General features: G+C 42.1%; 1 protein-coding gene across 2 annotated transcripts in view; it reads left to right on the top strand.

Annotated features, from left to right (window-relative positions):
• KMT2E (lysine methyltransferase 2E (inactive)) overlaps nucleotides 1-17,367 on the top strand; it is a 65,463-nt gene that overhangs the window by 44,795 nt on the left and 3,301 nt on the right. For both annotated transcript variants that reach the window (XM_038740943.1, XM_038740945.1), the window contains 10 exons: nucleotides 4,994-5,158; nucleotides 6,620-6,928; nucleotides 9,625-9,879; nucleotides 10,102-10,246; nucleotides 11,634-11,887; nucleotides 12,913-12,969; nucleotides 13,169-13,735; nucleotides 14,954-15,249; nucleotides 16,277-16,365; nucleotides 17,020-17,117. In XM_038740943.1, the coding sequence (XP_038596871.1) occupies nucleotides 4,994-5,158; nucleotides 6,620-6,928; nucleotides 9,625-9,879; nucleotides 10,102-10,246; nucleotides 11,634-11,887; nucleotides 12,913-12,969; nucleotides 13,169-13,735; nucleotides 14,954-15,249; nucleotides 16,277-16,365; nucleotides 17,020-17,117 (2,235 nt within the window). The remainder of the gene's footprint in view (nucleotides 1-4,993; nucleotides 5,159-6,619; nucleotides 6,929-9,624; nucleotides 9,880-10,101; nucleotides 10,247-11,633; nucleotides 11,888-12,912; nucleotides 12,970-13,168; nucleotides 13,736-14,953; nucleotides 15,250-16,276; nucleotides 16,366-17,019; nucleotides 17,118-17,367) is intronic.

Below are 17,367 nucleotides of genomic sequence, written 5' to 3'. Positions count from 1 at the left end.
CCAAATTTTCAATCGGAACACTCATTGGTATTTCAATTAAAGGCCTTAAGAAGGATGTTTCTCCTGATGTTCCTATCGCCTTTCTTTCTAAGCAGATGCATTCCAGGAATTTTAAAATGTTGCAAAATTGCATGAATTAACTTTGGAGATGTTCTTTGAATTTGAGGTCAGACTTTTGAGACCAAGCACCTGCCTAGTCAGTGGAGTTTAGATACTTGAGTAAAGGCTTAAAAGCATTATCCAGACTTACACCATGTATCCTTGGATAACCTGCCTAACACAAATGTACTTTTCCCTTAAAATTCTTGAGTGATACTATGTCTGGAAGACTATCCCATGATAGAGTGAAGTAAGTGTATGATGCTATATGAATATCAATATCTGCGAACTCTCTTAAAAGCCAACAAAAATAGTTATTTTATTGTAACCAGAGACTCATTTATCAAGAATGAGTTGTTTCCCAGATACATTTAGTTGAAGTAGGTGTAGTAGTAGCACAGTGCTCTGCACACAGTAAATGCTCAATAACGCTCAGGATTGATCCTGGTGTCTCTCAGGGAGGGAGAGAGAGAGAGAAAATGTTTAAGCAGGGCAACCCCTTCATGCTTATAGAGCTCAATGTGAATGGTACCGTGAATGCTGCTGTTAATAATTGCTGCGGAGACTTGCTTAGTAGTTGGGAAAAGTGCCCTATCTGCCTGTTGGAAGGTTTTCAGTGTTTTGAAAGGCTTCAGTGTTGAGAAATGTTATTTACAGTGTCCTCTGAGTGTATGATGTGATGCAGCTCTCTTGCTTCAAGAGGTGCTGGGGTGGCCCATGCAAAGCAGTGTTATTTTACTTATCAATCAATAGTATTTGAGCACTTACCGTGTGCAGAGCACTGTAAGCACTTGGGAAAGAACAACCTAGCAGAGTTGGAGGTCACATTCTCTGCCCACCATGAGCTTACAGTCCAGATCACTTCCGTTTAGGGACATGTGGCCGTTCTCTTCCTTCCTCTTTGGCAGTCCACCACTTGTCATGAGTGTGCATGTCATGATGTGAGTTTCTGAAAAACTGTTTTGGTTGCGTCATAAGGACCTGTAAGATTGTTAGAGCAGTCATCTATCTGCTGCAGGTAGACTTTTCCGTCAGAGACGTCAGCCCTGAACAAATCCTAGTGACTTTGCCTGTCGACACACAACAGTTTGACTGCTGCCACTAGACAGCGTCATGGAAAAATGGCCTTTCTCAAGTTACGTCGGAGATTGTGTTTTTGGAGTTTCTTGATGCCATAGGGCTACCCTGATAACACTGCAAAACTGTCTTTGTTCTCCAGGAGCTTAACGTTTAGCTGTGTTGGTGGTTTGGAGGATTCTTTTCGGTGGAATGGTTTATACAGTCATTGTGAGTTCGGAGCCGATAAATATGGCCCAATCCATTTCCCCCATGGCGACAGTGATCCGTGCTCATCCTTGAGGTCTGAGTTGATGAGAGGGTACTGACAGTTCATGGGTGCATCTGGGTTGTCTTTCTTTTGTGTGGAAGGTGGTGTTGATGAACACATGATGGTATGTGGGGATTAACTCAGTAAACGTAGGCCGCTGACGAGTGGGCCGATCCCAAGCAGAACGATGTCCATGTGCGGGCATCTCGACCAACTAGTCTTAAAATGGTATTTTCTTATTTATCTGATGTTGGTATTCCTGTGATGGGTTGTCTGTGTCTTTATCAAAGCATTTTTTTTCCTTTGTCACAGTTTATCACTGTGGGAGCACATCTATTTCCGATGGTGGCAAAGCATTTTTGTTTCAGGGGCAGATGAAACATTGTCAGTTTATGCGACTTGGCAGATTTGGACTGCTTTTTCAAAAGAAAGTGTCTCCAAAGCTTGTCTTTGAACTGGGTGTAGTTGTATTGTATATGATTGTTTACATTATCATTTGTCTCTCATCTATTGGATGCTGGGCAGTTTTGGTCCACTTGTCTTTCCCATTAAATTGTTAACTCTTCTGAGGACAAGGGCCTTGTTTTTTAATTGTCCCTCCCCCCCCCCCCCCCAAATGAGTACTGTACAGTCAGTCAATTGTATTCGAGCACTTACTATGTGCAAAGCACTGTACTAAGTGCTTGAGAGAGAACATTATAACAATAAACAGACATATTCGCTGCCCACACCAGTAGGTGGTCAAGTGCCCTTGATAATAACTCTGCTTTGGTGTAACATCGTTGGCTCCGAGTGCCTTGAGAGAAGGCAGGAAGGAACTCGGCAGAATTGTTTTTAGCAGGAAAAGCAAGACTGCACGCTTGGTTTTAATCCTGGCTCCTTCACTTGTCTGTTGTGTGACCTTGGGCTAGTCTCTTCACTCCTCTGGGCCTCAGTTACCTCATCTGTAAAATGGGGATTAAGACGGTGAGTCCCACATGTGGACATGGATTTTGTCCAACATAATTAACTTGTATCTACCCCAGTGCTTAGTACAGTGCCTGGCACATAGTAAGGGCTCAACAGATACTATTTAAAAAAAAATAAAAACATAGAAAACTGCAGCTTTCTATTTTAATCACCCCAGGAAATCATTTGCAAAACACTGTAGAGTATTAGGCTTGTCTTAATTTAATAGTTAATTCTGACTGTGTTTTATCATTGGTTTCTAAACTTTCTCTTATCTGCCTTGGGAAGAAAGTGAAGGTAGATGACAGCTACAATTGCGTAAATCATTTTTTAAAACTGTGAAAGTAAGTTTAACCATTTGGATGGCTTTTTTCTCTTTACTCTTGTGTTTGCGCCACCTCCCAGAGCAAGTAAGTTGAGGACCAGGTCTTCATCAATTTCAACACATTCTCTCTAGCTCTTATAATAGCGTGAAGTTGTATACTATTTGTGATTGATTCTTATCTCCCTAAAAGTTGTCATTGGGGTAATAGCATGCTTTTCTCCTTTCAGTCCCCCACATCAAAAATGTCATGTAGCAGGTAGGTATATGTGTTTGGAGTTGGAGAGTTCCCTTCCACTCCCTGTGTCCATCCTCAATAGACTGGACAAGTCTAACTTAATAGCCATCATTCCTTACATGGGCCTTCAGGACATCTCAACTTGGATGTCCCTCCAAACCTTCAAATTTAACATGTCCAAAACGGGATTTCTCACCATCCCACTCGAACCCTCTCCTTCCGCCAACTTTGCAACCACTGTTGACACCACAACCACCACCCCCTTTTCTGGCTCACAAACCCACTGCCATGGCATTATCTTCAACCATTCTTCTCATTCAGCCCACATATAGAATCTGTTACCATATTCAGTCTCGCAAAATCTCTAAAATCTGCCCCCTCCTCTTCATTTAAACTGCTACCACACTGGTCAAAGCACTCATCATATCCTGCAGCGACTACTGCATCAGTTTTTTCGCTGACCTCCCTGCCTCCAGTCTCACATATTTCACTCTGCCGCCCAGACCGTTTTCCCAAAAATCATTCTGTCCATTTCTAGCCACTCTTCAAAAACCTTCACGATTGTCTGTACATCTCTGCATCGAACAGGAACTTCTCTCTCCCTACAACACACCCTGCTCACTTCATTCTTCCAGCATCATCCTACTTTGCTTTTATCTCATCTCTCTTGTGGCCAACTCCTTGCTCATGGTACTTTCTCCCCTGCCCCTTTTCGTATCCTACAGACTACCACTCTCCTCATCTTCAAAGTCCTACTAGGTCATATCTTCAAGAAGCCTTTTCTGACTAACTTTTTATCTCCCCACTCTATTATCCCTCCCTTCTGCATTGTCTGTTCACTCAGGTCTGTACCCCCTAACCACTCCCCACAACATTTATGTACATGCCCTTATACCCCGGTTGCTGCTTCTTATCTGTAATTTATTTTAATGTCTGTTTTCCCCACTCGATTGTAAACTCCTCAGGGGCAGGGATCATGTCTACTAAGTGTATTGCATTCTCCCAGCCCAAGTGGCACACAGTAAGCCCTCAATAAAGGAGAAGCAGGTGGCCTAATGGAAAGAGCCCAGTCCTGGGAGTCAGAGGACCTGGTTTCTAATTCCGACTCTACCAGGTGACTGCTTTATGACCTTGGGAAAGTCAGTTCACCTCTCTGTGCTTCAGTTACCTCATCTGTAAAATAGAGATTAAGACTGTGAGCCCCATGTGGGACATGGACTACATCCAACCTGATTGGCTTGTACTAACCACCAGAGTTTAGTACAGTGCCTGCCACGTAGTAAGCGCTTTAACAAATACCATTTAAAAATAATAATAAACGCCATCGATTAAAGGAAAATGGAAAATGACACCTTCCCCCTCCTTCGCCAAGAGACAGCGATTCCCATTGCTTAGTTTAGTTCACTGCACACAGGCAATGCTTGTAAACACTATTACTAAAATATTCAGTGAATTTACATTGTCTACTTTTTATCACAAAATTTGTTCCAATTTTGAGATGATAATTTTAAATAGAATTACCAATCTACTCTTGCTTAGGGTTCTGCCCAGTAGTATATAAGTTCGTGCTTCACATTTTCAGGGAGAATCATATATTTTGAGCTGGTTTAATCAATATTGTGTCCAGGTTTCCCTGGACATCTGCAGGGTGACTGGAATGTTTTCCTGGTGAAATAGCTTGTTGAGCATTACTAAGTTGTGATTTGTTTCTTGGCTGGGTATTTGTCAGAGCCACGTAGCTCAGTATCCTGTAAATCGGTTGTTCTGCTCATGTCTGGGATGTGGTATGAACACTGTAATTCAGCAGTTTTTGATGAGTCCAATGTTCATATTGTCTGTATACTTACTGCCTGACCATCCTCTATTTCAATCAGCATTATTTGTGGGGGTCCTGTCTGGAACTATACTAATGCTGAATATTGGGTCTGAAATGCCACTGGACAGCTATGGGTAAATTTTCGGGGAGGGTCACCAGTCATTTAGAACTTTGGTTGAATTTATAGATGTTTTGTTTTATGCCCTTTAAATATTTGATAAGTTGTCATTTTCATTTATCTAGACCAGAGAAGAAAGGAAAATGGAAGCTATTCTGCAAGCTTTTGCCAGGCTGGAAAAGAGAGAGAAACGAAGAGAACAGGCTTTGGAAAGAATCAGCACAGCGAAAACAGAAGTTAAACCGGAGTGTAAAGACGCCCAGATTATCAACGAAGCTGAGCTCGTTCAGGTATCTTGTTCTTGCCTTTTCCGTTTCTTTTATCGACTTTGATTTAGTGAAATTCCGAAATAGGGCAGGATCTCTTATTAGCATCTAGAATAAGGTACTAAAATCGAGTGTACTTCCCCATCGTGGTCGACACCTCCCCCCCCCCCTCCAGAATAACCGAAGCCACAGCCATGCTGTCATTTTTGGCTCCTCAGGCTCTGCTCTTGATTCTTCCACAAAAGCAGTTAGCAGAACCACTTATTCCTGTCTACCCAAGGAGTCAACAAGTGGTTCAAAAACTCATCAGGGCACAATTAGTCTATTGTGTATCCATTCTCGGGCTGGTCACCTTCCATCTCTCCTCCCCGTCCCTCCATATTTCATGCTGCTGCAAAGACCCCTTCCTGAAACAACATTCAGCACATGCATCCCCTCCCCACAAAACCCTTCCAGAAACAACGAAGGAGTTTCTGTCTGAGGCGGAGGAAACCCAGAAACAACGGTTTCCTCTGCCTCAGACAGAAACTCCTTGCTATTAGAGTCGGTTTTCTCCACTGTATCTAGTGGTACTACAACCCTGCCCACCTCTTAACTGAACCCCAAGCTCAACTTTCTCACTAAGACCTTTTACCCCTGCTGTCGGCCAGTCCACCAAATCTTCCAGAACCCATTCTCTTCCCCGCCCCCCCCCACCTTCAGAGCTCTATAAATTAGTTGGGGAAGGAAAGACATTATCAGTACCCCAAATCATATCAAACAACTACCTGCCTCTATCCTTATTTATACCCAGCCACTCCACATGTGTGAATAGGTATATTTGATTGAACATTTAAGTTACTTGGATTCCATTGCTTGAAAATGGTTTTATTTGCCTTCCCCTATTAGAGTACAAGCTCCTTTTGGGCACTGCCTTTTGGGCAGTGGACATATTTTGTGCTTGCTTATATTGTATTTTCCCCAAGTGTTTAGGTCAGTGTATTGCCCTAATACCATTACTACTACTAATGGCGTTAGTTTGAGCCTTGTTTTCTCAAGAGTCACAAAGTAAAATAGCATCCGCTAGACTCTAAGCTTACTGTATCTAGTGGGCAGGGAACGTATCTGCTTATTGTTGTATTGTTCTCTCCCAAGCGCTTAGTACAGTAAGCGCTCAATTAATACGATTAAATGAGTTAGAACTATCTAATAAAAGTTCCAGTGTCAATGACAGCCAAATCATGACAAAATCCTGTTAACAGTGGGTGATAAATATTTGGGTGTGAATTACCTATACGTCAAAGTCACTTGGTGGGATAATTGTCGTTCTGGCAGATTATGGAAGCAATAATTAGAACTCTGTTAATGTGGGAATGCCTTCAGGCTGTATTGACTGTAAATATTGGTTTCCCAGAGGCCATTTCAATGGCTTAAACCTTCCCTAGAAATTTGAGCTCTTACCTTACCCATTATGAAAAGTACTTATTTTGGTGACTCTTGTACTAGGAACCAGCAAAAGAAGAAACTGCCGGCAAACCAACCCCTGCCAAAGTAAACAGAGCTAAACAGAGAAAAAGCTTTTCTCGGGGCAGGACTCACATCGGTCAGCAGCGCCGACGACACAGAACTGTCAGTATGTGTTCAGATATCCAGCCCTCTTCTCCAGATGTGGAAGTCACTTCCCAACCAAATGAAACTGAGAACTCTGCACTCGCCGCAGAACCCGATACCGAACCTGCTGTAGCAGAAATCATCCCTGAAACTGAAGCTCCAGCACTTAATAAATGTTCCACAAAATACCCCAAAACAAAGAAGGTATGATTGTGTTTGTTTGTGAGAGAGATGTAGAAATTCAAAACACGTTTTCTTGTACAGTTGGTTTGAAGCAAGTGTCACGGTCTTCTAGTCTAGTAATCAATGTTCTGCTCCCCTTTAATATACTTCCTATATTTTGCGAGAGAACTTAGGCTCTTACGAGCCAATGATTGTTTCTTTTTCTATTAGAACATCAAAACCCATTCAGGATTTCAGAAAGGTAAATGGGTTCATATTGTGGTGGTGGTGGTGGTTCATGTCGTTCTTTTATATTTAAAATATTCTGCCAGTGCGGCAGTTCAGTTTTTCCTTGGATAGTAGTCCTCCATCCGCAGTCTGTGCACTTATGGAATTCTGAAATGGTCTAACATAAAATCCATTCCATTTATACTTTTGCAGATTGAGGTCTATTAAGTAATTCCCATAAATAATATTAAGCATTTGTGGATACTTTGTCTGGACTCGATTAACTAAGGTATTCAGGATTCTGCAGACTAGATGCACCAGCCGAATAACTTTAAAGAATGAAGATGTCTTTTTCATGTCCTGGAAAGAGGGGTACATCAGCCCAAATTAAGAAACCCACACAAGGAAAATTTTTGCTTCTTAGGGCACAAACTGACAGTTTTCATGGGGACAACAGAGTGAACACGTGGAGTTAAGGTTCTCCTTCCAGTCAGGTGCAGAAACTGAGGAAAATCCTTAGCAAGGGCAGTTTTTATTTGTCACGTTCTTCTCCACTTAGCCCTTCTAAGAAATGAGTATTTAAAAAATCATCCATTTTATCTTTTCTCTAAAGGGATAAAACATATTAAGTCTTGCACCATTGCTTATCGTATCCTATATGTGCTTATCCTATAGGAAGCAAACTAAAGTTTAAATACTTGTCTCTTTCATCGGGGGAAAAAACATATTGAGTCTTGCACCACTGCTTATCCTATCCTATATGTGCTTATCCTATAGGAAGCAAACTAAAGTTTAAATACTTGTCTCTTACATCAGTCCTCATTTTGAGAGGACAGAAACCAGTTTCCAGCTTTATTAATCTTAAACGAAAAGCAGCTGAGAAATGAGAAGCATTTCTCATTCCACAAGCAGATGGCTTAATTCCTCTGCTGTGCTTGCTTTGATACTGCCATCATGAAGGACTTTTCATTGTCTTTGAAGCTGAGCTCCATTTAGTCCATTAGTTTTTTGTTGTTGTTGTTTGTTTTTTAATGGTATTTTTTTAAGTGCGTACTATGTGCCAGGCACTGTACAAAGTGCTGGGGTAGATACAAACTCATCAGGTTAGACAAAGTCCCTGTCCCACATGGGGCTCACAGTACCAATCTCCATTTTACAGAAGAGGTAACTGGGGCCAGAGAAGTGAAGCGACTTGCCCAAGGTCGCACAGCGGACAAGTGGCAGAGCTGGGACTAGAACCCAGGTCCTTCTGATTCCCAGGCCCATGCTCTGTCTACTAGGCTATGCTGCTCCTCTATTTATTTATTTATTTTTTTTGGAGGGGAATTCACGACTTAACCCATTTTTGTGAATGTCCTGTGTTAGGCACATACAATGGAAGAAGTAGGCTTAGAGGTTTTAACAGTGTTACTTTTCATTTAATCGTATTTATTGAGCGCCTACTGTGAGCAGAGCACTTGGGAAGTTTCTCCAAAGCAGTTGTAGGAATTTGTTATTGTACTCTTTCCTGGTGCTAAACTTAACCCTGCATTGGTCTGTCTTTTCAGCTCACTACCTTCAGCTATAAAATAAGTAATTCATTCATTCAGTTGTATTTATTGAACGCTTACTGTGTGCAGAGCACTGTGCTAAGCGCTGGGGAAGTACAAGTTGGCAGCATATAGAGACGGTCCCTACAGGCTCACAGTCTAGAAAGGGGAGACAGACAACAAAACAAGTAGTCGGGTGTCAAAACCGTCAGAATAAACAGAATTATAGCTATATGCACATCATTAATAAAGTAAATAGAATAGTAAATATGTACAAGTAAAATAAAGTAATAAATATATACAAATATATACAAGTGCTGAGGGGAAGGGGGTAGAGCGGGGGTAGTGATGGGGAGGGGAGTAGGAGAGGAAAAAGGGGGCTCCGTCTGGGAAATTGCTTATAACTGATGTTCACTGGAGTTTTGTGTGTTCTCCTTTCTCTAGTTTTTCCCTTCTATCTCCCAACTCCACTCTTCTTGTTTGTTTTCACCCCCTCCCTCCCTCCCTGCACCTCAGAAGCACGCTAAAGGTGCTTAATACAGGCGTGGCAAAATACAGGGTAAGGGCTGGATTGACAACCCCCCCGGCCCCGCTCAGTTCTTCTGGACTCTGCTCCGGGGAGCTTTTTGGACCAACTTCTTACATTTCCTTTCTCACCACCGCTGCCTCACTGCCCCATCCCAAAGATTCTCTGTTTCCTCTTCCCCACCTGAGCCCTCCAAGCTTGTCATCTAAAACAATTGGGATGATAAAGCCTCTCAAACGAAGGGGAACTGTACTAGTTTAGAAGTGTTGTGACTTGGTCAGAAGAATTTACCAGGTTAGGGTGTTAATTTTGAGCTGCCCAGAAATCATTTAATTCACCAAGTAAATAATGAGCTATCACCAAGAAACAAAGCTCTTCCACCAGAAATTGGAAAATACTAGCTATGCCTGTATACCATTCTTGTATGCTTACCCCATTTTCCCTCTCTTTTTTAGCACTTGGTCAATGAATGGTTAAGTGAGAAGAGCGAGAAGCCCGGGAAGCCTACAGACAGCCTTTCAGAAAGGCCTCTGCGAATAACTACAGACCCCGAAGTATTGGCTACACAACTCAATTCTTTACCGGGTCTCTCTTACAGCCCACATGTATATTCTACTCCAAAGCACTATATTCGCTTCACTTCGCCATTCCTTTCAGAAAAAAAGAGGAGAAAAGAACCCTCTGAAAATGTTTCCGGCTCTTGCAAAAAGGTAAAAGTTTCCTGAGTATTTGTTTAATAATGTGTAGGAAGCCAACGTTTTACACTGAAGCGGCCGATTGTGCTTCTGGAATCCGCATTCTCCGGGATAGCCCTCAGACGAGCGCTTAGTACAATGCTCTACACACAGTAAGCGCTCAATAAATGCGATTGAATGAATGAATGACTAGAGTATTGAAATTTCATTCATCTCCCTTACGATGTTGTTTTTCAGCGTTGGTTGAAGCAAGCATTGGAAGAAGAAAATTCAGCAATTATAGATAGATTTAATTCACCCTGTCAAGAAAGATCTAGAAGTCCTACAGTTAATGGTGAAAATAAAAGTCCACTGTTACTCAATGATGGCTGTACCCTACAAGGTAGGTATCTTGTTTTTAATATGGTAACATAAAGTCTGAGGAAACTGAGGTTAAATCATAGACCTTTCTTAAACACATATTCAGGCATGATTCTGGGGTTTGCATTCTTGCATTTTTCTTTCCATCTGAACTGCTGTCCCACTGAGCCAAACATTTTTCACATCCCTCCTCGCTGACCTCCCTGCCTCTTGTCTCTCCCTACTCCAATCCGTACGTCATTCTACTGCTTAGGTCATCTTCCTTTAAAAAATGTTCAGTGTGTATCTCTCTGCTCTTCAGAAACCTCCAGTGGTTGCCCATCCCCTCTGCATCAGATAGAAATTCCTCACTGTCAGCCTTAAAGCACTCACTCAGCTCTCCCCCTCCTACCTGACCTTGCTGCTTTCTTATTACAACCCAGCCCACCCACTTGGCTCCTCCAACACCAACCTGCTGTTTGTACTTGGATCTCTTCTACCTCGCCACAGACCCCTTGCCCACATCCTGCCTCTGGCCTGGGCCTCCCTTCACCTTTATACCTGACAAATTGCTACTGTGCCCACATTCAAAGCCTTATTAAAATCACATCTCCTCCAAGAGGCCTTCCCTGATTAAGCCCTTACTTCCTTCACTCCCTCTCCCTTCTGTTTCGCCTGTGTACTTGGATCTGTACCCCAGAAGTCCTTGATATTCACACTCCATACACCCCAGCCCCACAGCACTTACATACATACCCTTATAGTCTGCCTTTTCCCCTACCTATATTTTTTTAAATATAATATCTTCTCCCCCCACCCCAGACTATAAACTTCTTAAAGGGCGGGGATCGTGTTTACTACTTGTCTGGTATTGTACTGCCCTCACTCTCCCGCCCCCATCCCCCAAGGAATTAGTAGAATGCTCTGCATACTATAAGCACTCAATAGTTACCATTAATTGATGAAAACAAAAAGCTAAAAATTAGTTTGAGGGAAGTTAGTTATTGGATTTGTGCTTGAATTCTGCTCTTCTTTCCCACTCCCACCCCCAAAAAGTTGGTTTTAGAGTTGATTGCCGACTAAATAGCTTGATTGTCCTAAAAGGGTGGGTGATTAATGACTGAGGAGAAATGTTATTTTAGGTTCTGGACTAATGGACGGTATTAATTTTTTTCACAGAATGAAAAATGGTGTTCTTGTAAAAGTTATCTCCTAGAGAATGTTAATATCTGTTAGCTTTAACAGTGTATATTTTACTACTTGTTTGAGTCAGTTCATCAGAATAAGTCCTAAGAAAATTAATTTTAGTTGGAGTGACTATCCTTAGAACAGCAGTGTGCTACTGTCATTTCAGAAGGAGACAATGTAAGCTTCAAGGTGGTAGCAGGCTTTTCTAGAAATGTGGTTTTTTTTTTTTGTTTTACATACAGATTTAACTACCCCACTTAAAAAACGAAGACTCTATCAAATCCTGGATGCTGCTTATTCGGAAACCTCCACACCTACTCCTTCTCCATATGCCACACCGACCCACGCAGATATCACTGCCACAGACCCATCCTTGTTTGCTACTCCTCCTAGGGTAAAATCAGAAGATGAAACTTGTAGGAATGGTTACAAACCTATCTATTCACCAGTTACTCCCGTGACTCCTTGTCTACATGGAAATGTCATGCACTTTGAGGTGAGCTATTAAAGTGGGAGATTGAAAACGCTTTTTGATATTTAACAGTATTTCCTCCAGCTATTTGGCCTTTGCCCTAAGTTCCTCTGGTAATGAGTTAAATGCTTCGGGAGAGTTATGATCTCTTTCAGACCAGTAGGGCCAAGTTGAGGTTGTGCCTGCATTGGGGAAGCATACTTTGGCAAGGAGCATTAGAGGGAGAGTTGCTATGCTCATTCAGCCAGTTGTATTTAATGAGCGCTTACTGTGTGCAAAGCACTGTATTATATGCTTGGGAGAATACAGTATAACAGCCCTGCCCACAATGAGCTTACAGTCAAGAGGGCTGAAATGTTCAGTCTGTCTTCAAGACAGTGTAAACCCAGATAATTATATTAGAAAGATTATCCTTACAGTGGGGACGGTTGGTTTTTTAAACCAGTGTTCTAAGGACTTTTATTCTATGATTCGGTTATTTCCCGTGGTACCTGTGTTTGTCCATCCTTTTGGACACACCCAAAATAGTTTCCATCTGAGGCAGGATGAACCAGTGAAACATGTTTAAGAGGAAACTGCATTTCCTTCCCGAAGAAAGGGGACTGGAGGATTTGGCACACAAAGTGTTGATCAGATAGATCTGCTACACAGTTGAAAACACCACAGACTTCAGCCCGTTAATCAATCAGTCGTATTTATTGAGCGCTTACTGTGTGCAGAGCACTGTACTAAGTGCTTGGGAAGTACAAGTTAATTACCGTAACTTGAAATTTTACAGCCGTCCTCCCCATCCCCCCCTTCTTTTATGAGTGAAAATAAAGCAGGGGTTTGCTTATGCAGTTTTTTGAAAGGTAAGTGTCAACAGGAATAATCATTTTGAAAATGAATGTAATTTTTTTCCATTTGTTAACTTGGCCAGTGTGCAAAGAGCATTATTAGATTTAAAAAAAATTGTCTGGGTTCATTATTGGACTGTTCACTACCATGTAATTGTGAATTCTGTTTCTGGTATTAATAACATGTTTTTATGATTTTTTTATTTTGTGTAGAATATTTCCTCACCGGAAAGTTCCCCAGAAATTAAGAGGCGAGCTTATAGTCAAGAGGTAATGACTTACAAAAAAATGCTTTTCCAATAAGTTCGTAGAATTTTCTCGCTTCAATCTCATGCTAAATATGGATAATATTTATTGGTAAATCCTGAAATTAAAAAAAAGGAAGGAAAGGCCCTGACTTTATTTGGGGTGAGGGGAGGGAACGTTTCAATTGTTGGCATACTATATCTTTCCTTCCCCTTTTTTACAGGGATACGACAGAACATCAACCATGTTAACATTGGGTTCTTTTAGAAATTCCAATTTGACCGAAATAAGCCTGCAAGAAATAAAGACTATTGGATATTCCAGCCCAAGGACGAGGCCTGAACTCAGCAGGCAGTGCCCTGGAGAAAAGGAACCTGTATCAGACCTCCAGATGGGACTCGATGTAATTGAGCAAAGTGCACTGCATAAAAACATGGAAACCCCCTCACACGAAAGGACTGATTCGAACAGCCAGCTAGAAACCGCTCACTGTGGAAGGGGCCCAATATATTCTTGTTGGGTTAAAAGTCCTGACAGAACAGGTGTAAACTTCTCCTCCGTGAATTCGAACTTAAGAGACCTGACACCATCACATCAGTTGGAGGTCGGAGGTGGATTCCGAATAAGCGAGTCAAAGTGCCTGATGCAAGATGACAACAGAGGCATGTTTATGGAAGCATCAGTCTACTGTTCTTCAGAAGAGGGGATCGCATCTGGTTTTGGAAGGACCGTTAGCGACAGTTTAATGGATGGAAACTGCACACCCCAGAATCCACCACAAAAGAAAAAGGTGACAGCATTTATAGTATATTTTAAAAAAGAGAGCGCACTTTTTGTGGCATTGTTCCCTTGGCATGGATGCAAAAAAAGGAATTTGTGTTCTAGATGACCTAGTTGATAGGGCATAGGCCTGGGAATCAGAAGGTCATGGGTTCTAATTCCAGCTCTGCCCCTTGTCTGCTGTGTGACCTTGAGCAAATCATTTCACTTCTCTTGCCTCAGTCACCTCATCTGTAAAATGGGGATTAAGACTGTGAGCCCCATGTGGGACAGTGACTGTGTCCAATCCAGTTTGCTTATATTCCCCCTCAGCATTTAGTGCAGTGCCACTAAATACCATAGTTGTTGTTATTCTAATCATCTGGTGTATTTCTGAAGCTCAGTCAATAAGTTATTGAAATGTATATACACCATCCATATGTCAAAACTCATCTAAACCTAACTCCATTTTGAGGACCAAATCCCAATAATTTTAGAATTGCAATGCTCTTTTATGAAATAATACATTTCATCTGTTTGAATACCTGAAATCTTTTGGTTTAAGCAAACGCGTTAGCACTGGAGAACTCTAAAAAGAATAGCAATTATATTACAATAAACAGTGAATCTCAGTATCTGAAGTCCCTTATGCCTAATCAAATTGCCATGCTTTTTTCCCTACCTCCATGGTATAGTTAACTCCTACTTGGAATCCAGTAGTTTTCTGGAAGCAGGCATCCTACTGAAGTGCCAGCCTCAAAGAAAAAAAATTGCTGTCAGACCCCAGAAAAGATTACCACTATCAGTGCTTTCCTACAGAAACAAGGAAAAATGGTGATTCCCCTCGTTTTCTTCCACCACTTCTGCTCTGTGACTCTCAGATAATCTCAGTATCTTGATTTCTGTTTGAAGGCTGGAATCCTAAGCAGCCATTTAGTGTAGCTTTTTGACTAGAGACTGAGGCAACAGGCCTGTGTGAAATTCAGAATGAGTATTTCAGAGTAAGTTCATCTTCCTATGAAATAACACATTTCTGACAATTTAGCATCGGGCGCTGCTAAACACTGGGAAGAGTGCAAAAATTTGGAAGATTCTCTGCCTTTAAGGAGTTTCAGTCCAATGGGAGAGGCAGATATTAAACTACAGATAGGAGGGTGTAATTGAGTTAGATAGGTGCAATAAGTGCTTTGAAGGTTGAGGTAAAAATTGCCAGGCTAAAGTAATTTTCCACCTTTTGATTCTCTTCTAGGTGTCTTTATTAGAGTATCGAAAGAGACAGCGTGAAGCTAGAAAAAGCGGCTCCAAGGCAGAAAACTTATCCCTGGTCACCGTGTCTCCTCACGCTCCTTCTGGGGGAAGTGTGGCAAGCGGTGGCGGTGATGGGTATAGTGCTGGTGGTGAAAATGGGGAGCAAGCAGATAACACTGCTAGCCTGCCTTTACCTCTTCCAGCTGCCATCCATAATGCTACATCAGAAGAAACCGGCAACAGCTGTCCTATTAAGGAAGCTTCCTCCAGTGAGAAGAACGAACCAGAAGTTCAGTGGTAAGACCTCCAGTTCCCATCGTCCACTTTCAGTTCACAGTCATAGCTTCCTCAACCACCAACAGTTTACAGTGACTTGTTTTGGGATTGCCTGGGCCAGTCTACTGAAGAGATAAACCAGAAACACGGGCCCGTTTAAATCAGAGAACCTTTTCTTAGATGTAAAAGAGACGTAGTTTGTGAGGAAGGCTTAGCTCACACCCTAAAAGCTAATATCATTTCGGGGCGGGGGATTGACGAAGGACCGGGCAAGGCTTTGTTCAAGGAATGAAAGAGAAACAAGAGCTCACTTAGTAGCAGAATCTCTTCTTGAAAGTCACTTAAGTTGGGTTGCTGTCTTAGAGCGGTTAAAAGCCAACTTATAGCCAGCGAGATACTGGGGTTTTTATTGGCTGGTTGGACGGTTTAGCGAGATGGGTAGATAAATGGTTCAAGCGGTTAGTAAAAACTGTAATATACAAGTCTGGCTAAGCAAAGGACCTTTAAGGGCTAGAAAGCAGGGGCCCGACCAGTTCCTCTTTCCCCTGGATCCGGGATCTATCTAAATATAACAGTGACGGTATGCAAATCCCAGTCACGTACTCAAACAAAACACAAGAGAATCAAATTCCTCCTTTATTCAATCAGGACAGGTGTGATAAGGCTGCAGAATAAATAGCCATAAACCAACTAATTTAAATCAGAAGTTAAGTGGCTTTGAAGTCCTTCCACTTAGGGGTGCTGAGAAATCTGCTGCGTATGTATTTGATGAGAGAATGTTAGTTAGCTAGATTTTGTTTTTAGGTTATCCCTGTGGCTGCTTCTTGTAGAGAAAAGGTATTGGTTCTCAGTATTTACAGAATCTCTGTAAAATGGGATCTTGCCATTGAATGCTCTCCAAGTCATGTGGAGGATTGGCACCATTAAATTGCTCAGGAAGTCTGCATAAAATGGAAGTTACCTTGCTGTTGTACACAATATTTAAATACACGAAGAAACTGAATTTTTTTCCCCCCAAATAATTTAACCATTTTTGAATTCCTTTAAGGACTGCTTCAACTTCAGTGGAACAAGTGAGAGAGAGAAGCTATCAGAGAGCTTTACTTCTCAGTGATCACAGAAAAGACAAGGATAGTGGTAAGTCGGCTTGTTCTTGGAGAAGCATCATGGATAGGGCACAGGCCTGGTTGTCAAAGGTCATGGGTTCTAATTTTGGCTCCGCCACTTGTCCATGTGACTTTGGCCAAGTCACTTCACTTCTATGGGCCTCAGTTCCCTCATCTATAAAATGGGGATTGAGACTCTGAATCCCACACGGGACAGGGTCTGTGTCCAAACTGATTTGCTTGAATCCACCCCAGCGTTCAGTAGTGCTGGGCACACAGTGAGCGCTTAACAAGTGCTACTGCTATTATTACAGCAGAAAGTGAATTTCTCTGACCAAGCCTCTCTGTAGTTCTTCGCAAAGCCTGAAAGAAAGCATTTGTATTGGGGGTTTGGTCCATCTTTAAGCGGGGGACAGTTACCTCGTTGCCAAGGCTCTCCATGTCTCACGTTCAGCCTTCCACATTCGTCTCATTGAAATCACACTCACCTTAGTGCTAGCGATTTCTTTCATCGAATCTCCAGAAAGGCCGTTAAGCAGATAGGACGCCCTGCCCCAGCTGAAGTTCCGAGCAACTCTTTTTACATCACTGAGGGGAAAACGATTTCTGTTGAGGTTGGTCTGAAGGGTTGAATGGAGTGGTTATCATGTGACTTTACATTTTACTGTGGATTTCTCTTTCCCAGACCCCGATCCGGAAAACCTTGAGCCCACAACCACAAATGAATGTCCGTCCCCAGACCCTTCTCAAAAGACGTGTAAAAGCCCTTCGAAAGTGAGCAAGGTAATGACCGTTTGAACGGAGCAGCAGTTCAGAAAAGTCAAAACGATTGTGCAGTTTAACAGAATTAGTGTACGGTATATCAAAGTAGAATTTCCCAACCAGTCATTGTTGTCCACCACCCCCTATTCCATCCACACGTGTAGCAGTACGCAAAGCCTATTTGTTGTTACATGTGTGGTTTGTCCTTGGACTCTGGAACTGGTCTTCAAGATATCAGACTAGGCCCTCTCAGTCCCTCTCAATAAGTTCT

The sequence above is a fragment of the Tachyglossus aculeatus genome (genome assembly GCF_015852505.1).
Source record: "Tachyglossus aculeatus isolate mTacAcu1 chromosome 12 unlocalized genomic scaffold, mTacAcu1.pri SUPER_6_unloc_1, whole genome shotgun sequence".
Classification (NCBI taxonomy): Eukaryota; Metazoa; Chordata; class Mammalia; order Monotremata; family Tachyglossidae; genus Tachyglossus; species Tachyglossus aculeatus.
The sequence above is the reverse complement of the archived record's forward strand: the minus strand, read 5'-3'. Positions and strand labels throughout refer to the sequence as shown.